The sequence below is a fragment of the Ictalurus furcatus genome, chromosome 20 (genome assembly GCF_023375685.1).
Source record: "Ictalurus furcatus strain D&B chromosome 20, Billie_1.0, whole genome shotgun sequence".
NCBI lineage: Eukaryota > Metazoa > Chordata > Actinopteri > Siluriformes > Ictaluridae > Ictalurus > Ictalurus furcatus.
In genome coordinates, this window is record NC_071274.1 from 15221268 (window position 1) to 15242980 (window position 21713).

General features: G+C 38.6%; 1 protein-coding gene across 1 annotated transcript; it reads left to right on the forward strand.

Annotated features, from left to right (window-relative positions):
* Positions 1-545: 545 nt before the first annotated feature.
* Positions 546-15476, forward strand: LOC128624375 (calcium-binding mitochondrial carrier protein SCaMC-1-like). Its single transcript, XM_053651981.1, has 10 exons — positions 546-1147; positions 3444-3570; positions 3951-4038; positions 5676-5787; positions 6647-6805; positions 7081-7233; positions 10848-10955; positions 11236-11403; positions 13915-14065; positions 14446-15476. The coding sequence occupies exons 1-10, from the start codon at positions 965-967 to the stop codon at positions 14625-14627; spliced, it is 1431 nt and encodes a 476-aa protein (XP_053507956.1). The 5' UTR covers positions 546-964; the 3' UTR covers positions 14628-15476.
* The last annotated feature ends 6237 nt before the right edge of the window (positions 15477-21713 follow it).

The following is a 21713-nucleotide window of genomic DNA, read 5'->3' on the forward strand; positions in this document are numbered from 1 at the left end:
GAATCAACAAGTTGTCTCATTTTTGAACGAGTTCGTTCATTTTTGACCGTGCACCGCTCCATAGACAGTGCACCATGCAATACTGGAAACAGAAACGATTAGTTAATCTCTTGAGGGTTCGGGTTCGAGTTGTTCGTTCTTCCGGTGACCGCCCCATAGGCAATGCACCATGCAGCACCGGAAACAGAAATGATTAGTTCATCTCTCAAGTCTTCAGGTTCGAGTTGTTCGTTCTTCCGGTAACCGCCCCATAGACAATGCACCATGCAGTACCGGAAACAGAAATGATTAGTTCATCTCTCGAGTGTTCGGGTGCGAGTCGTTCGTTCATCACGTTACAGCCACACTGCATGCAGTCTATGGGGCGGTCACGGAATGAACGAATGACTCGAACGCAAAAAATTATTTCTGCTTCAGGGGAACAGACGTGACAAATGTGACGTGACAAAAACGACTCGGATCGGGATGTGAGATGAACTAACAGACTGCAAAACCTGAAGACCCAGCTAAGCTATTAATTAATCATTTCTGTTCATTTGCGCTTGGCTGCATTAGCCTATGGCTTAGTTTTTGGGTAAGTACTATATGTGTGGGGGAATTTAACATGTAAAAATGTAATTATATTCTGCTGAAATGAACGAAATGAATCTCGTAAAAAGATTCGTTCATTTTGCTGAACGAGATTCAAAGAACCGAATCAGAATAATGAACCGAACTTCCCATCACTACTCTATATTGGCATGCATGAAGTGGGCGTGGTTAACTCGTCGCCCCGCCCCTACGCATAGTGGTCCCACTCTGCCTTCGTATTTACGTCCCTAGCATCAAACGGTTGTATTGCTAACCGTTTTATTGCTCGTTGTATTTTAGAAACGGCGCTGTGCACATTACTTTTGTAAATACATGTCCATACCCTCCTTAAACCTGACCAGGCTTTGCAGAAACTGTCGAGCAGACAGCAGGGATGCTTGCGCTTCTGCGAGGATGTGTCATGAAGGACTGCCGGTGCTGGGATGCGGCCAGCAGCAAAAACTACGAGGAGCTGTTTGAAAAACTAGACGCCAATAATGATGGGAAAGTTGACGTGGCGGAGCTTCGGGCAGGTCTCATAGCGATGGGGATAGCCTTGCGTACTGGAGAAGCTCAGGTAGATAAAAAAAAAAAAAAACACCCAGAATGCATTACCGCCTGAGCCGCTGTAATCCTAGCTGTGATAACCAACCTCCCGCTAGAATATAGTGTGATGCTGCCTTCACGTGCTCCTCGGATGTACGCAGGTCCGTTGAAGTGCATAGCTAATATATATATATATATATATATATATATATATATATATATATATATATATATATACATACATATATATATATATATATATATATATATATATACACACACATATATAATATCACGGTATCTGCCTATCATTCAGTGTTTTATAATAGGGAAAAAAAGAACTGCGTACTATTCACATTTAAAACGACTAATATATCAAAGGTCGGGAACGTTTGTGCAGCTTTGGAATCGTGAAGGCACCATGATTTTACGCTTCGTGTAACCTAGATGATCATATTCTCATTTTTTTCTTAAATCTGCTGCAAACCGCATGAGTCTACCATCGTCCGCAGAGCCTGCTACCGTTTGATGGGTGGTTTAATGGATTCCAGTCTTTCCATCTCCATAAAATGCCCACTGTATATAGAAACCATTTTGGCTTAGTATGTAGTATGCGGTTGCGGATGCGGGTGGGCGTGGTCAGATATTCCCCCCTCCCACCAGTAGGACATAAAACTGTCAGTCAAGGTTTTGATCAATATTTTGGTGTGCAAAGATATTTTTATTAGTATTTTTTAATAAAACAAACACTATGTTTTACTTTGTTCATATTAAAAATATAAGTTATATATTAATTATTATTATAAAATCGATTTTACTTCATTTTATGCAGGGTACATTTTTAAAACCTCATTCAAGCCATAGCTGTTAATGATAGATTAATCCCAAAAGGCTGCATTCTTGACATATAGTAAACTGTGTAGGGTGTAGAAACCATAATTTCATACCTTAGTGCACTTGAATGTAATAATTAATAGTGAGAATTTTTGTTTATTGATCATTGGTAACTTTGTGTAATGTATGCACAGATAAGTGAATGTTTTACATTCTCATAGTTAATAATCAATGCAGTAAACATATTTAAGAGCACAAGCATACATTGGCTTGCATAAGTATTCACAACCCATGAACTATTCCACATTTTACGCCTTTAGAACCTGCAACTGCAGTTTACTGAATTGGGATTATATGTCATGAATCTACACAAAAGAGCACATAGCCCATAATATTGGCTGTAAAAAAAAAAAAAATCAATTTAAAAAAAATGTGATTGCATAAGTATTCACACTGTTGGTGTGAAACCCCTAAATTATTCAAATAATTAGTCACAGGCAGGTCAGCCTCAACTCATAATTAACTGAATGGAGTCCACCTGTGTGCACGTGATGTCACTATAAATACTCCTGTTCCTGGAGGTTGGAGAACATACATAAACAAACAGCATCATGAAGACCAAGGATCTATCAAAACAGTCTGGAACTAAGTTCTAAAACTTTCCATCATGGTTTGGTTATAAAATAATTATCCCAATTTGTGAACATCCAGCAGAACACAATTCAATCCATTTTTTTTCAAAAAAAAGGAAAACATATAACACAACCAAACTTTGCCTAGAGAAGACTGTCTATCAAACTCAGTAATTATGTAAAGAGGGGATTACTCAGAAGCAACCAATAGGCCAAGAGTAACTCTCTACCCGCTACTACCACCATCAAGCTTCACTGTGGGAATGTTGTTTTCAGGGTGATGTTGGATTTACACCCAATTTTACCCAATACATTGGGTATTGCTTTTCACCAAGGCCAAAAAAAGTTCCATTTTGGTGTATTCAGAGCAACAAAGCTTCTGTAATTTTTTTTTTTTTTTTTAACCATGTTTGTCTCCAACATGTCTAAAAAAGATCCCATATGGCTTGCACTCTTCCATATAGCCCAGCTTTGTGGACTGTCTGGATTGTGGTTGTCCTATGAACAGCTTCTCCCATCTGAGATGTGGATCTTTCTTCAGAGTTACCCTTGGCGTTACGTGGCTTCTCTCACTAATGCCTTTGCAGTAGGGCTAGTAGGGCCTATTGGTACTGGCCTTGCTCCCTGCACTGCCTGTTGGAAAAATCTTGTTTCAGCTCTTAGCCTGCTGTTTGCTAGGCTATACAAGATATTCTGTTTAGTGTCTAACAATATCTAGGCATTTTAGAACCATGTTTAATCGATCATGGCTGTTTTAAAGTGTTTCCAGTGGCATATAAGGCCAGTTATGATTTTATGTCCCATGCTTGACAACTGTCCTTCACCCAGTGTGTGGCTTTAACCATCTGCATGTCTTGACAGAAAATAGTGGCCACCGGTGACAAGAACAGGGACGGTGTGCTTGACTTCCCAGAGTTTGCCAGATATCTCAAAGAGCATGAGAAGAAACTGTGGCTCACGTTCAAGAGCTTGGACAAGAATAATGATGGTAATAGGTTTGACATTGCTCATGCTTACAGTAATGCTAAATAATGCATGGTCATAATAGAGAGTTAATGCAGCACCTTGGTGTCATTGGAATGACACAAATCAAATTATATTATATATGCTCATTGTTGCCTATTTACTGACCAGTGAATTGGAAATAAAATACACAGAAACTTGGTACAGTACAAATGACATCAGACTGCAACCACACAGTATCTGTGTTTACAAACAATAATATAACAGATAGATGAAGTCATAGTTGGATTAGGCCCATGTGTTTATTGCTCTACAGTGTTTTATTGCATTAGGCCCTGCAACTCTTAATTAGAGTGCATTACTGAAGGGTTTGGAGCTGGTGTAATTCTCTTTATCTGCCGTAAGGTCGTCTGGATGCCTGTGAGATCAAACAGTCTCTGGCTGAACTGGGAATGGACATATCCACAGAGGCAGCACTGAAAATCCTACAGAGGTCAGATATTCAAGCTCTCTAGTATTGTAATAAATACGTGAAGATGTTACGTGTGTTCTCTGGGAACACATTTAGTGGTCGGTTTTTTCTCTGCAAAATGAGAACAAAATGAAAACCCTGGCTGTATAGTGTTTTAAACGTATAATAAACAAAGCCTTTCTATTTTTGCCAGTAAATGATGTTTATCATAGTAAAGTGCATTGTATATCTATATTATATAGAAGGCACACTTTATGCCATATTGATTTGCTTTCATCACATAACTATAGGGGTGCAAGATGGTAAAAATGGCATGATGTTACTTGAAGCAACATTCCCTCGTAATAAAAAGGTTTCCTCAAGGGTTCTTCGGATAGTTTAGAGCATTCTTTGTTATCTAAAAGAGTTTACTTGACCTCCCCTCTGAAATGGAAGCACTATTTGGTAGGGTTATACATAGTGCATGTATTTGTGTACAAAACAATACACTTTTAATGATTCTAGATTACATTTTTTTTCTAGGCATGTTTAACAAAATGCCACAAACTGTGATGCTGAATTTGAGATGAAGCTAAGAAAACAGAGTTACATGATATTTAACATGAAAAAGAAGTTACAAAGAACCATTCAGTGCAAAATTTGATTTAACATCCAATTAGTCAGTAAGTAACAATGAATTTATTAAAGTACTTTTGTTACCACAATACTCTGCAAAGTAAATCTGGTGCAGTTTATCACAATATCAATATTATCATCATATCACGCAACCCATTATAACTACATTATAATTATGTGTGTAGATTACAAGTTACTGCTGTGTTGTTATATTGTACCTCCATAATTGCATAGGTATCTTAATTGACTAGTATGTTTAACACTGCAAATCTAAAAATGGCCATGCATAACGCTGATATCTTGCCCATCAAATAGTTGCCCTATACACACACGCCAAATACACAATGCTTATTATTCAGTCCCTCCAGGATTTTGTGATTTTGCGATTGCAGAAATTACAGTAGATTTTCCACAGATTTTGGCCAAGACGTGTCATGTGACGTCGTCACAACGCGCGTTCAGCCAAAGATGAATCTTCGATTCACGTGCGCTGAACATGAGTACTACTAAAAGGCCTCATTTACCAACAAGTATCACTGTGAAAGACAAAACAATTTCATGCAATTGCAATTTCACTAATCCTGCAAAAAAAAAAAAGCACAAACAACTCTGCACTTTGCATTGCACATTTAAAAAAATTCTGCAAAATCAAGCATTTTTGGCAGCAACAATCACAAAGAAACTCTGTGAAATCCTGTACAGACTGATTATTTAAATAAAGGTGAAACAATACAGTACATGGCATCTGTATATAACATCCATTAGATGGGTGGATGCAGGTAATCAGTTAATGGTCTATATGTCTAACTTTCTATCTCTTCATTAATCAAGTATCTGATACACTAAAGATCTCCAGTGTACTATTACACTAGCTTTTGATTATTTAGGTGTCTTAGAACAGTGAAAATACTAAAACTGCACAAAGCAGTCTTCACGAATCACGTGTATTGCGAATCACGTTCTGGATCCAGGCTCTTTCTTTGTTTTTTATATAGTAAATATTTCAGAATATGATCCTTACACGATTTGGATATGTTCTGCAGCATTGACATTGACGGCACCATGACCGTGGACTGGAACGAGTGGAAGGAGCACTTCATGTTCAAGCCTACAACTGACCTGGAAGAAATAATTAGATACTGGAAGCACTCCTCGGTCAGATATTGTTCTAGTGCAAATTCACTTTCTGTGCTGTTGTAGTGTTAAAATACACTGAAACAATTTTAATAGGGACCAGAGGAAAGTTGTTCGGTTGTAAGTGAAAGTTAAAAGTAACTGAATTGCTTTCAAGTGATTTATCTTCATTTAAAATGTTTTTTTTTTCTTTCTGTAGAGATTGTTATCGTTAAGTTAATAGTATGAGCTGAAGCTGGTGTATCAGCAGCAGAAATAGCCCACTCAGCAATACTGCTAGATTTTACATAGACCATTTCTCTAGGCAATATCAATTTCTTGCTTGGTTTTATGGTGCTGTGTGCCACATCTTTAATTAGAAGTCTTTTTTTTTTATTTAAGTTATCACCTTTTTTCAGAATTATTTAGTTACTTGGCACCATAAATTCATTTATAGCATACATTTTCAAATGGAGCATGAAAAGAAGTGCTAATCAAATGACCTTTCCTGATATATTCATAGTATATAGTTTTACAATATGGACCATTTTTGTCGTACCATACAGTAGATCCTGCAAATAGTAAAAGAATAGCACGAATAGCAATATCATGGGATCCTCCTTTCTTTTAATTTTCCATGATTGTATAACTATGACTCTGTTGTGTTGTCCCATATGCCACATTTTACTCCCACAGGATTTCGAGCATTGAGTATATGACAGCTAAAGGTTTTAAAAACTTGATTCACAATACTACCATGCACTAAATCTTACTAGTCTTTTAAGTTCAGGCATCCAATCCTTAAATAGTCTCCACCAGCGCCTCCCCTTTTCCCTAAAAAGGTAACCCAAATGCCAGTTATCATATTATTAGCATTATACTCTATGCCTCTTCAAGTTAGCAGCTGGACATTGGTGATAATCACGTCAATTCCTATGAGTTCACCAATGAGGAGAAGATCTCCGGTGTTTGGTGGAGACAGCTAGTTGCCGGGGCAACAGCAGGGGCAGTTTCTCGAACAGGCACTGCACCTTTGGATAGAATAAAGGTTTTTATGCAGGTATGCACAGTTCAATTTTTTCATATGTAGTTTACGTTATGCAGTTTTAATGTATCAAATCAAACTAAATGATAATGGATTTTCAGTATTTCCTGAACATGTACTTTCTGTATAGAAAATTAGCAAGATTGAACATTTTAATATTACTTTTTTTATTTTACCACTTATAATGTACAGAGTAGTCAAAAAATTAACACTGTAGGAGTTCATTCTAGAAGAGTACGGTAGATACCAATATATTGCTATGAGTCATGTCTTGGTGTTTCTTGTTTTAGGTTCATGCATCCATGTCAAACCAGATCAGTCTGGTGGGAGGGTTCAAACGGATGCTTAATGAAGGAGGAGTGGCATCTCTATGGCGGGGAAATGGCCTCAATGTGTTAAAAATCGCCCCTGAGACCGCTATCAAATTCATGGCCTATGAACAGGTTGGCTGTCTTTGACCCTGTATTTCCCAAGCACTACACTACCCAATTAAACTCCTTAGCAAATTACATAGTTCTTAATGAGATTAATTATCTGGGAATGGAAAAAAAAAACTTTGTGAATTTAACAGTTTATATAATAATGCCTATTGGTACTTTGTATTACATTGTCGTCCAATTCAACTTTCTTTGTTTTAGTGGCCTTACTTTCTCTTCTTTCAGTGGCCAGAGGCTCACACCATTACTTCAATGTTTTTAAAATTATGCTAACTACCATTTGCAAATAACAATGTTTGCATCAGGTGTGTGTTCATGTTTTAATTCAGTATATGAAGTAAAAACATACCAGTGCTGCATTGTATAGACTGAATATGCCATCTAGACATCATAACAGTTTTGGTTCTATGACTGAGTGGAAGCTGCCAGGGCAGGTACTTCCAAACTAGTGGTGTTTTCCCATTCACTTGTTTCCATGCTGAATACCAGTAGCAATAAATCGTCATCTCAGGATCATGAGGTTTACCTTCGTGACTTTATGTGGGTAGACTATAAATGGTCCCCACAACTTGCCTCTGCCCATTCTCATCAACTCTTCTTTCTGTGAAAGTCAGGAATCATAGTCGTTGTGAGGTTCATAACACATCCTGATGGCGCATGTCCCCAGACAAAAAAATCACAAAAACACTCTGCTCTCATGGATATCAAGCAATTGCAAACAAAACACAGGTTTATCAAAAAAAAAATCTTTGTTAAATATAGGTGTGCAACAATTATTGGCACCCTTTTAGTCAATACTTTGTGCAACCTCCCTTTGCTAGGATAACAGCTCTGAGTCTTCTCCTATAATGCCTGATGAGGTTGGAGAGTAGATGGCAAGGGATCCGAATCCATTCCTCCATACAGAATCTCTCCAGATATTTCAAATTTCGAGGTCCATGCTGGTGGTCTCTCCTCTTCAGTTCATCCCACAGGTTTTCTATGGGTTTCAAGTCAGGACACTGTTATAACTTTGACTTGAGCCCTCATTTGACAGAAGGCTGCCTTGGATATATTATCTTCTGCCAGATCAAGCTGCACAAACTGATTTGCACCAAGGCCAGTTCCCACCGTGGGGTCATAGTTTTGCATGAACATCAGAGATATTGTGCACCTCTTGGGGAAATTTTGACTACTTTCTGCACTCCCAGTGGCAAGCCATCGGTGCTTCTATGTGCCATCTTAGGGAGTTTTCCCTTGCCACCGTCACCACCGGCTTGCTCAATATGGATTAATCCACACACTTCAAGTCTGTATCCTGTGTTTATATGTTTCTGTAAAGCTGCTTTGAGACAATGTCCATTGTAAAAAGCACTATACAAATAAAATTGAGTTGAATTGAATTGAATGTACACTTTTGGGTAGATCCAGGAAGAGATACAACTAGTCTACTCTGCTTTCTGTTGTGCCACATTGAGCAATTTATCTCAGATGGCATGTCTGGTCTGGTGAGTAGGGAGGTCCCATCAGTAACATTAACAACAGACAGAATAATGGTCTGTTCTGGCAGAATGAGGCTATCAACACACTCGTTATATAGTGTGTGAAATGCTCTGCAGCGTCATACACAGGAGTGGTAGCATTTGAAATTCATGCAGCTGTAGATGCACCTTGACCTAAAGCTTTTGTGAGTTCCTTACCTGTGAGCCACTTTAGAGAGTAAATTGCCATGTAAAATGCCAATCTCCTTGGCACAGAATGCTGTAATAGAGCATGTTCAATATCTGATTGAATTGGCCTAATAGGCAGGCAGCTCTTAAGACAAGTGTTCATTTGTCTACTTCCTGAGCTTGCTTGCCCAACCTCACCATCACTTGTGATTTTCTGTTCCCTTGGTGGTTGATGTAAAACATGTAGTACTAGTATATGTGACCCAGTTAGGGGTTTCTGAAAGGAACATAGATTTCATTTTGAGGAGGTTAATATGCTGACATTGAGACTCGTTTTTTTTACACCTTTCTTTCATCTTCAAGTTTTTCCATTCAGTTTTCATCCACAACATACCCAGTTTCAATACTGGAATTGCCAGTAATAGCATCCCAGTTGGACAAAGAACATCTGCATATGGGTGATGTATGGCCCTTCAATTTCATGACTACATCAATAACCGAGACACCTCTATCCTCTGTCAAGAAGGCTTGCATATGAGATGAGTCTAGCTTCATGCCACTGAGCAGATTGAGAAGGATTTAAGTGACACTTGGTGACTGATTCTTAGTACTAGTGCATCCACATGCGAGGACATTTGTCTGGCTGAACACATGCTGTTGAGACAGTTTTGTCTAGCTCACATACACTTGAACACAGTGGGTGACATAGCTAAACGTTCGCCTGTGTGAAGTGGAGAAATTTCCTGTATGCCACAGCAACTGAAATGTGGAAATGTGGACTTTTCATATCAATAGTCGCAAATAATCATGTTTGTTCACCACTCACATTACATCTGATATGCATAGTAGTGGGATGGCTAGATATTTGCTAACAACTTGGTTTTTGTTTTTTTTGAGTCAGTTCAGTGAATGCAAGAGGCTCTGTAGTTAATCTGCTGTTCTCTTCACTGCTGTGCACAGCAGTAAGTGAGGCAGTATTCCCATAACCTGGGAGGCTTGCTTCCTGCGTCACTAACAGCATTATGCTGCAGTTTGGGCAGGGCTCTGTAAGTGCTTGTTGCACTTCATATTCTACATGTTCAGATCCCAAACAAATTAGGCATTGATCAAATCCAATTCCCTCTGGGTCTGGCAGAACAAACAACTCACCATCTTGCTCTGACATACAAAAGAGCTTCACAAGAAGTGCCCAAGCTATTACATGCTGACTGAAACAATAGCCCATTGTGTTCAGCAATACAGTCGATAATGGTGAAAATCGTAATATTAGCACAACCTTCTCCCATGGTAAGATTAACAAAAATTCACACTTTTAGAGTGCTATAGTCAGCATCTTTAATCCACTTCCTCGACTAAATGCGAACGCAAAAGAGGATGAATGTGATGTAGTAGGGACCTTTTATAGGCTACTCAACTGGAGTCATGGGTACAAGGTGAAGCCTTTTCTATTGGTATTCAGCACGGAAATGAGCAAACGGCGATACCAGTTCAGAAGGAACCACTCTGTCCAGAACAAAAGGAAGTATAACTGTGCTATGCACCATATTTTAAATAAGCAAGCCCGTTAAATAAGCCATAAAAGGTTGTCATGCTCTTAGGTGGCAGAATGAAGAAATATAAAACACAAAGTCTTATTCCTTTCAAACAAACTAAAATCCTGTCCAGCATGAATTTCAAACTAAGAATTGTGAACGTGGAGTAAGTTATGATTAACACTCTATCAATTAAGTAAAATGTTGTATAATTATAACAGTAGCCGTATTTTTATATGAAAAGCTTTGCCATATGTAGACACGGTTTATGTTATATTGCTGTATTGAAGGTTTTGTATTTTCCATGATTACATGACTGAAAGACTATGAGCCAGGATCGTGGAATATCTTTATTCACTGTGCAATTGAACTTTTACAGCAACCACTTGTATATTCTGTGTACCCATCCGTGCTCATTGACAATAAATTTTCCTTTCAGTATAAGAAGTATCTGTCATCTGATGGTGATAAAATAGAGACAGCACAGAGATTTATGGCTGGTTCTTTAGCTGGTGCCACAGCACAGACTTCCATTTACCCTATGGAGGTGAGCATTTCAAATATTTATTGATCTTCTGTACTTTTTCCACTTTGAGGCATACATCTCAGGATGTAATGACGTTGATGACCTCGTCAGTTAATTTATTTTTAGTTTCTTGAGCAATAACGTTGAACTATACCATAGTTTAGTTAGTAGTTTCCTAAAAGATCACATTGGACTCGGGCCTTCCTGAACTATATTCACTATTGTTCGCATAATTTCTGCACAGTCATCACAAATTAGTATGTAGAAATATAGAAATATATACTATTTTCTTTTTCACCAGGTAGTGAAGACTAGATTGACCCTGAGGAGTACCGGACAGTATTCCGGGATGATCGACTGTGCCAGGTCAATTCTGAAAAGAGAGGGCATTAAGGCTTTCTATAAAGGTTATGTCCCCAACATGCTGGGCATCATCCCTTACGCTGGCATCGACCTCGCTGTTTATGAGGTACAAGCCGTTACAGCCACACACTGATTGCCATTTTAGAGTGTATTAACTTTGAATACAGTAGGATTGTTATTTTATCCTTGGAACACTCTGATAATCGATTTCAGGATGTTGTGTCCTGTACTTGTGCTGTTTGTTTATCATTTCAATTATATGCACTGAAGCAGAGTGTCGCCTCACACCTCCAGGGTCGGGGGTTCGATTCCCACCGTGGCCCTGTGTGTGCGGAGTTTGCATGTTCTCCATGTGCTGTGGGGGTTTCCTCCGCGTACTCCGGTTTCCTCCCCCAGTCCAAAGACATGCATGGTAGGCTGATTGGCATGTCCAAAGTGTCCGTAGTGTATGAATGGGTGTGTGAATGTGTATGTGAGTGTGCCCTGCGATGGATTGGCACCCTGTCCAGGGTGTACCCCGCCTTGTGCCCGATGCTCCCTGGGATAGGCTCCAGGTTTCCCCGTGACCCTGAAGGAAGGATAAGCGGTATAGAAGATGGATGGATGGATGGATAAAGCAGAGTGTCACAGAACCCTGTAAGGTCTAATCTTGCCTGTAACATATTCAATTTCATGTTGACAAAATCGCTAAATTAAAGGTTTGTAGTAATAACAATTAAAATACAAGTATCTTTTAATTGACTTTTTTTTGCAAATGCTTCACTCCAGATGTGATTCAGATTGTAAAAAAAAAAAATATTCTTTGCACTGTTTGTTTTCATAACTTTTTGAAAATAAATTTCAAGAATGCCATATTGTAATTGACAGGACTTGGGAGCATGCTGATGATCCAAGTCCATGAGGTTTATTAAAAATTCCAAAATGCAATCCAAAGTCAAAAAACAGTCAAGAGTCCAAGACAAACCTTCATTCAATGCAACAAGGTTAAAACTGTAATCCAAATAATAATCTAAATACAAAGGCAAAGGTCAAGGGCACAGTAAAGCAGTCAAAAAAAATAACAAGTCTAAGAACTAGGTAGTTGGCAAGAATTCACAAAGAGCTAGACTTGGAAGCTTGCAGGAAGTTGTGAGTGTGGAAGAAGAGTCCTTAGGGGAGAGGGACCTCTGCTGGCATGGATGTGTAATGTCGTGGGTGTGTGTTACACACATCCTATTACGTTCACTACTTAGTGTCAGGTCAAGTATGAGGACATGGAAGCAAGTGCAGATAAACTTTAATAAAAAGAAACAAACACCAGAAATACCAAACACATGAGCTATAAATATGAAGCATAGAGAAAAACATAAACAAGACAACGAAACGAAAGCAAAGCATGACAAAAGCAAGACAAGCATGAGCGGTGCAAAACGTAAGTTAAATATTAGTGCTGATGAACCAGAAGACGTCCTCTGGTGGTCCACAATGACTACTGGGAAGTGTAGGCAAGCTCCAGATACTGTACACACGACAATTAGTATGTATGTCCCATTGACCAAGGCCACCTCTTTTAATTCTATAGCAGTACAATGGTACAAATTTATGTCATGATGTCCAACATACCATATTTTAAACTCCTGATATGATATACTAACCAATATTCTGGGAAACAGACATACACAACCTCATTCCCATACTTGAGGTATGGAAAACATGACTACTATTTTTGACAGACTGGAGAACAAAATACAGAGATTGTATAGTAAAATACAGAGAAAAGACACACAAGTGAACAGAAGTTATAGGTTTGAACTCTGCAGTGCATTTAATAGGTGTACAAACCTCAGGCTTCCACATGATATGATACGTTTTCGATTCTTAAGGCAATTCGATATTTGACAGTACCACTGAAGCTGCTATAATATGATATAATACAATTTCAATTTATAAGCCATCGAATCATTATTGGATGACATTACTGAATCTGCTATGATATGATACTTGGTCTTTAGTAGCCTCCATTCCATTGAAATGTGACAAACCTTGCTTATAATCTAGGGTAAATCTAACTTTAATTTGCAAATGATGTCAATGTAGAGAAGTACGTCAGTTACAGGCAAATGACCGTGATAGCCTATTTACACATTCGTTTAAAATATGAAATACGTTTTACACAAATCCTCAGATTATTACATTCATGGTATTTAATCTAGCTGTCAAGAGTTAGTAGGCTAGTCAGTCTTGCAGATGCATCATCACGATTCCATCGGTCATGTCACACACGGAGCCATCTTTGTTGCAGATAGACACGAGCTAGCACAGCAGTGCACTGTGAGATTACGAAGAGGTTTTACTCTTTAACCTGGTACTCACTAACTGTGATCTATTTTGTTTTTATTTTAATAATGCTTCTATAATTCTGAAATGGCAGCATTTAATTATATCCTCAGAGTCACAAACACTTGGGCAGCATCCCAAACTGCATACTATTGTTCTAGATAGTATGTTATAACACTATTGATTACTACATTACTACTTATTATGTGGCTTAGGAAATTCCAAAATCATGCATCCTGTAGCTTTAAGTTTTTTTTAATTTACATATATTTATAATGTTCTTGCGTTCTGTCACTTCTAGAGCCTAAAGAATGCCTGGCTTGCACATTATGCCAGAGACACAGCCAACCCCGGTGTTCTGATCCTGCTTGGCTGTGGTACTGTCTCCAGCACATGTGGGCAGCTGGCCAGCTACCCTCTGGCCCTGGTACGCACTCGTATGCAGGCACAAGGTAGGTACTGTGTGCATTTAAAAGCCCCAAAGAGCTCAGAGAGCCACTCTTGAATGCTTGATGGACGACAGATGTGTCACCATGCTGTTTGTGCGTAAGGGAGAGCTGAAGAGAATACAGAGATGGCTGGCATTTTAGGAGGCATTTAGAGAGCTGGTACTTGCCAGTAAGCAAAGGGGCACATTGGTTACAAAAGTCCTTGATGGCTTAAGGGTTAGAAATAATTAAGCCTCGTGTAGGACTGTGTTCACATTCGTGTATAGAAACCACGAGAACCAAGCACATTTTTTTGCAAAGTGCTTTTAGTAAATCCAATTCAATTCAATACAACATTATAAAATAATGTGGTAATAATTGCATAATCTGTGTTGTGGTTTCAGCGTCACTCGAAAACTCGGAGCAGCCCTCTATGCGGTCACTGATTAAGAGCATTGTGGCGAAGGAAGGCTTTTTCGGTCTCTATCGGGGGATCCTACCCAACTTCATGAAGGTCATTCCAGCCGTCAGCATCAGCTATGTAGTGTACGAGTACACAAAATCATCGCTGGGTATCTCAAAGTGAATGTCACTGGGCCGTGTTCCCAAATCGCAGCATAGGAGTGCTGTTCCTGGATCCATTTATCTTCTTAGACACAGGAAAAATGTATTAGTCATGTGGAGCAGCCACAATCTGGTCCCAGCTCAGCATTCCTGTGTTAAAAAGCTTCTTGAGTCCAGGCTGATGTTGTCGTTTTACATTACTTTCCTTCATGAATGTCTCGTCTGCACTAAACACCACTGAATTAGACTTTTCAAAGCCACAGAAGTGCATCAGTAGTGTCTTACATACAAGGATGAAGCAGTGGGATGGACTCATTTACTGTAGATTTAACTCTATGATTTAGTTATATGGGTATTTGTCGTTTGTTTATTTAAATTTGTAGCAATAGGAAAGGCCGGTCACTGCACTGAATAATATGGCGAATAAGATTGGCCTTATGACATGCTACGACCTCTTTATTGTGTGTCTAGGCACGTGAGTGCCTGATGTCTGTGAACAATGGTTTTATTTTTATTACATTATTTTTGATATTTTATTATACATTTTTACAATGTAGACCCCAAAATACCACCACATAACCCACCAGATAACGCCAACGCACCACTGAGAAAGGTACTAAAATGGGTAGTTTATCCAAATTATAAATAATGAAAAATCTGTTGCAAAATCTGTGCCCTTATTGACTTGCCCTCCCAAACTCCAAATGGGAGGAATTTCCGTCGCCATCATAAGGGCCTTGTTGGCCTTTTTACAGTCTGAGGGATTGAGTTAACCAGAATTTGTCCAGATGGCATCGTAGTCTGTGGTCATTTACTTTTCAAAACAGCATAAATTGTGGATAAAGCTGTTTATTAATATAAACAGAACCAATAAAATACAGGATATTAAAAAAAAAAAACTATTGAAATCACCAGAGAACTTGCTTTCATTCTTTCACAAACTTGTTTTTTTAATTAGATTTTTCTAGTTAGCTAATCAGTTAGTACACTAGTGTAGTAGCAAGACAATGAGATCCAAGGATATTGCTTTGACATATCATATGAAAAAAAAACACTATTTGTTATACTTTTTTTCTGCAAGTGGTAAGTTGATGCAAACGTTTGAGTCACAAAGGGAAGTCAGTAGATGGTTGGAGCACATTGCTACTGTGAGTGGTTAGTAAAATCCTCTGTGACACAAACCACATGACTATGACCAAATACATAAAGGTATTTAATGTTTGCTAATCTAGAACATTTCGTTCTCTGAAGTATGTTTGCATATGCAAGTTAAACTAACCATAGGTGCATAAGGAGAATGACATTATAAATGCATCTCATAGGAGCAATACTGCACGATTGTGTCCAGCGCTATCCGACATTTTATTGTCATTTTAATATACAGTTTATTAACAAGTTTTGAGACCAAGACAGAAGGCATGTTTTTCTACTATACTACATTTGTTTGTGTTTCTCAGTGATGAAATGTCTAGATAATGGGCCTTCTTTATCGATCTTTTAGTAAATCAGTAAATGTAAATGTTTTCGCAGACCAAACCGAAACAAAGTTTCACAAACTCAGGAGCTTTCATAGGATATGAGCAAACAAACTGGATTGAATCACTCCTACAATTCTTGAGTAAATACTCCTGATAATAATTTACGAATAAATTCTTTCATACCCAGTTTGGTAAATGAGGCCCTTTATCTGGCAGTTTCGGGATATTAACTCCAAATTGATCTAGACTTGTATTCAAATATGTGACTTGAGACCGCTTTAGTTGTTAGCCATTATAGCACAAGTCTAATCTCAAGACTGATCTTATAATTTGCATTTTTAGAAAGGTGTTAACTGCACTGCCCTCCACTAATATTGGCACCCTTGGTAAATGTGAGGAAAGTTGGCTGTGAAAATTTGTCTTTATTGTTTAATCTTTTGATTTTTTGTTTAAAAAAATGCTTTTCTCTCATGAATCTTTGTTAATTATGTGTGCCACAGTTACTGGCACGCTTTTAGTCAATACTTTGTGCTACCTCCCTTTGCCAAGATAACAGCTCTGAGTCTTCTCCTATAATGCCTGATGAGGTTGGAGAATACATGGCAAGGGATCTGAGACCATTCCTCCATACACAATCTCTCCAGATCCTTCAAATTTCGAGGTCAACTTCAGTTCACCCCACAGGTTTTCTATGGGTTTTAAGTCAGGAGACTGGGATGGCCATGGCAGGACCTTAATTTTGTGGTCAGAAACCATTTTTATGTTGATTTTGATGTATGTTTTGGATCATTGTCCTGCTAGAAGATCCAACCACAGCCCATTTGAAGCTTTCTGGCAGAGGCAGTCAGGTTTTCATTTAATATCTGTTGATATTTGATGGAGTCCATGATGCCATGTATCCTAACAAAATGTCCCCATGCATGAGGTACTTTTCCATATGGCTACTTCTCTGTGTGCCAAAACCACCTCTGGTGTTTATTGCCAAAAAGCTCTATTTTGGTTTCATCTGACCATAGAACCCGATCCCATTTGAAGTTCCAGTAGTGTCTGGCAAACTGAAGATGCTTGAGTTTGTTTTTGGATGAGAGTAGAGGCTTTTTTCTTGAAACCCTTCCAAACAACTTGTGGTGATGTAGGTTAATTCAGATTGTAGTTTTGGAGACTTTCTCACCCCAAGACACAACTAATTTCTGCAATTCTCCAGCTGTGGTCCTTGGAGATTTTTCGCCCACTCAAACCATCCTCTTCACAGTGCATTCAGACAATAGACATGTCCAATTCCAGGTTGATTCATAACATTTCCAGTTAACTGGAACTCATTAATTATTGCCCTGATGGTGGAAATGGGCATTTTCAATGCTTTTGCTATTTTCTTATTACCACTTCCCATTCTGTGAAGCTCAACAACCTTTTCCCATACATCACAGCTATATTCCTTGGTCTTACCCATTGTTATGAATGACTAAGGGAATTTGGCCTATGTGTTAGCTCATTTATACCCCTGTGAAACAGGAAGTCATGGTTGAACAATTTCTTGTTCCTAGTCACCCAGGTGTACAAAGAAAATGTAAAATATAAATGGGAATATAGTTCAAATATAATTTTCTCACATGAATTCATAGGGGTGCCAATAATTGTTGCACACATATATTTAACAAAGATGTATATTTGTTTTATAAACCTGCATGAACATATAATACTACATAAGGTCTGGAAGCCATTATTTCTTATTCTGTGTAGTGCAATTGTCTAGAGAACAGAGTCAACTGGGATTAAGCCAGTGTTGTCATGGTAACAGGGCAACCTTAACTGGCCTTTGGACCTCCTTAAAGCTTGTGATGTTGACAGAACAAGTTTGCTTTTGTCAGCATTTCTTGTCCTGAAATCCAATAACAAAATTCCTTTTTTCCCCTTTTTTCCTTTCATTCCTTTTTTTCTGTGATGTCATTTTTGCTAACAGCATAAAAGTCCTTGAAAGGACACAATTACATATATATTTCAGGCTCCATAAAAATGATGGCAAAGCTGTATTTTTTTTTTTTTTACCAAAACCTAGTGCACTCCTGACCCAGTCCATGAGGGACTATGAATCATGTATACTAATAAGGCTGGGAATTAATAAGGAACCATTAATTGATTACCATTAAATGTGCCAGTGAAACATTACATATAAAAATAATCTACTCAAAATACTTAATTACACAGTCACAGCTTATGATTTAAGGATTATGATTCCTCCAAGCTCAGCAGTATTGTAGCCAGTTATGCCTTGCTCCAATAAACAGCACTTCACTGTGTCATACTGTTACCAAGCAAACTACAAAATACTCTCATAGCTATGATGCTTACTTGCATGTTTTTAACAGGAAAATCTTTCACTAATGGTCACCTGACCAAATTTACGAAGGGCTGAGTTTTTCATTGTACAAATGACAGTGTGATGAAGGAAAAATTGGGACGTATGACGACTGCTAGCACTTTACTGTTTTAACAGTCACATTTTGGTCGTCTTTACCTTTAAATATATAGTTTTGCTTGTTCAATTCAATTAAATTTGATTTGTATAGCGCTTTTTACAACGGTCATTGTCTCTAAGCAGCTTTACAGAAATATATAAACACGGGATACAGATTTTAAGTGTGTGGATTAATCCCAATTGAACAAGCTGGTGGTGACGGTGGCAAGGAAAAACTCCCTAAGATGATATGAGGAAGAAACCTTGAGAGGAACCAGACTCAGAAGAGAACCCATCCTCATCTGGGTAACAACGGATAGTGTGAAAGCAAAGGAAAGTTCATTATGGTTTTATATGAAGTCTGTTTGTTGAACTAGTCCACTGTTCAAAGGCGACCCGAGTGCAAAACTACATGTTGTAACCGTAGTCCCAGCAACCACAGTGAGAATGTCCATGTGGATTTGGAGTTGATGAGAGCTCCATCCAGAGGTAGGGCATCCGAACAGATCAGGCAGGTCCGGAGAGCAGAAAGGATCAGGATTACTAGCATCTCTATAAAATCATGTGTGGCTCGACAGGAGGTCTATGTAAGGTCTTTAAAGACATTCTAACCCTGTAATGTAATGACACTGTCCAGTTTGACTTATTTCTATCTTCGAAAACACACACACACACACATTGGTTAAGTTATGATTGCTGCTAGAGGATGTCTGGGAGTATCCTACCTAACATCAGATTCTAGCTTCCCAAGATTCGATATTAGACTGGGTAAGGTAAGATTCAGTACCTCTAAATTAAATCTAAATTGATAGTGATTTATCCACCACATTTCACATTTGCCTTCTTAGCCTGCCATTTTTGTTTAAGAAATATTCAAGATCAACCCAAAGGGTAATAAAATCATTACTGTTACATTGTAAAATTGTAAAAGCTAAACTGTAGACACTGGTATCTCTGAAACCAGCAGATAGATAAATCTGTGCCAATCTTAGATAAATCTGTGCCATTTAAAACAGATCTCACTAGTTACTTATGTAACCTATCAACAAAGTCATGAAGTGACATATAATGCAATATACCCCAATCAGCCATAGCATTAAAATCACTGACAGGAGAAGTGAATAACACTGATTATCTCGTTACAGTGGCACCTGTCACTGGGTGGGATATATTATGCAGCAAGTGAACAATCAGTTCTCGAAGTTGATGTGTTGGAAGAAGGAAAAATGGGGAAGCATAAGGATCTGAGTGACTTTGACAAGGGCCAAATTGTGATGGCTAGACGACTGGGTCAGAGCATCTCCAAAACAACAGATCTTGTGGGGTGTTCCCGGTATGCAGTGGTTAATACCTACCAAAAGTGGTCCATGGAAGGACAACTGGCAACATGGACATGGGTGTCCAAGGTTCACTGATGCACGTGGGGAGCGAAGGTTAGCCTGTCTGATTCGATCCGACAGAAGAGCTACTGTAGCACAAATTGCTGAAAAAGTTCATGCTGGCTGTGACAGAAATGTGTCGGAACACACAATGCACCTCAGCTTGCTGCGTATGAGGCTGTGTAGCTGCAGACAGGTCAGAGTGCCCATGCTGACCCCTGTCCACTGCTGAAAGCACCTGCAATAGGCATGTAAGCATCAGAACTGGACCATGGAGCAATGGAAGAAGGTGGTCTGGTGATTCACATTTTCTTTTACATCATGTGGATGGCCAGGTGCCTGTGCATCGTTTAACTGGAAGAAGGCAAGCTGGCGGAGGAAGTGTGATGCTCTGGTTAATTTTATAATATCTTTTGTTTAAAAAATTTACAAAAATAGTCTGCTCTCGTGGATATCAAACAATTGCAAACAAAACATAGGTATATAAAAAAAAATATCTTTGTTAAATATAAGTGTGCAACAATTATTGGCAACCTTTTAGTCAATACTTTGTGCAACCTCTGAGTATTCTCCTATAATGCCTGATGAGGTTGGAGAATACATGGCAAGGGAAGTGAGACCATTCCTCCATACAGAATCTATCCAGATCCTTCACATTTCGAGGTCCACGCTGGTAGACTCTCCTTTTCAGTTCACCCCACAGGTTTTCTATGAGTTTCAAGTCAGGGGACTGGAATGGCCATGGCAGGACCTTGATTTGATTTTGTGGTCAGTAAACAACTTGTGGTGATGTAGTTGACTTCAGATTGTAGTTTTGGAGACTTTCTGACCCCAAGACACAACTAACTTATGCAATTCTCCAGCTGTGATCCTTGGAGATTTTTTGGCCTCTCAAACCATCTTCTTCACAGTGTGCTGAGACAATATAGACACACATCCAATTCCAGGTTGATTCATAACATTTCCAGTTAACTGGAACTTCTTAATTATTACCCAGATGGTGGAAATGCTTGTGCTTTCTTCAATGCTTGTGTTATTTTCTTATAGCCACTTCCCATTCTGTGAAGCTCAACAACCTTTTGCCGCACATCACAGCAATTTTCCTTGGTCTTACCCATTGTTATAAATGACTAAGGGAATGTTACACCTCATATTTATACCCCTGTGAAACAGGAAGCCATGGTTGAACTTTTTCTGGTTCCTAGTCACCCAGGTGTACAATTTTTTTTTTAATATTCATGGGAATATACTTCAAATATATTTTTCTCATATGAATTCCTAGGGGTGCTAATAATTGTTGCACACCTATATTTAACAAAGTTTTTTTTTTTTTTTTTTTGGATAAACCTGTGTTGTTTGCCATTGTTCAATATCCATGAGAGCAGAGTATTTCAGTGATTTTTTTTTTAAACCAAAGATCAAAAGTTAAATAATAAAGACAATTTTCACAGCCTTCTTTGGTCATATTTACCAAGGGTGGCAATATTAGTGGAGGGCACTGTTCATTTATAATGCTGAGTTGCTTTATATGTGGGATTCTTTTATACCTTTCATATTATGACATATCTGTAACTTACATAGATTTAGTCATTTCTACACATCTTTATTTTTCACTGTGTAAAATCAAGGATTTCTCAATTTTCTTGCCAAAAGCTTGATATGAACTATATTTGGAGCAGTGGTGGCTTAGGCTCTGGGTTACTGATCAGAAGGTTGGGGGTTCAAGCCCCAGCACTGCCAAGCTGCCACTGTTGGGCCCGTGAGCAAGTCCCTTAACTCTCTCTGCTCCAGGTGTG

Coding starts and splice junctions, on each gene's coding strand:
- LOC128624375 (XM_053651981.1), top strand. CDS start 965: ATGCTTGCGCTTCTGCGAGGATGTGTCATGAAGGACTGCCGGTGCTGG. Junction 3,571..3,950: donor CTTGGACAAGAATAATGATG/GTAATAGGTTTG, acceptor ATCTGCCGTAAG/GTCGTCTGGATGCCTGTGAG. Junction 11,404..13,914: donor TCGACCTCGCTGTTTATGAG/GTACAAGCCGTT, acceptor TGTCACTTCTAG/AGCCTAAAGAATGCCTGGCT.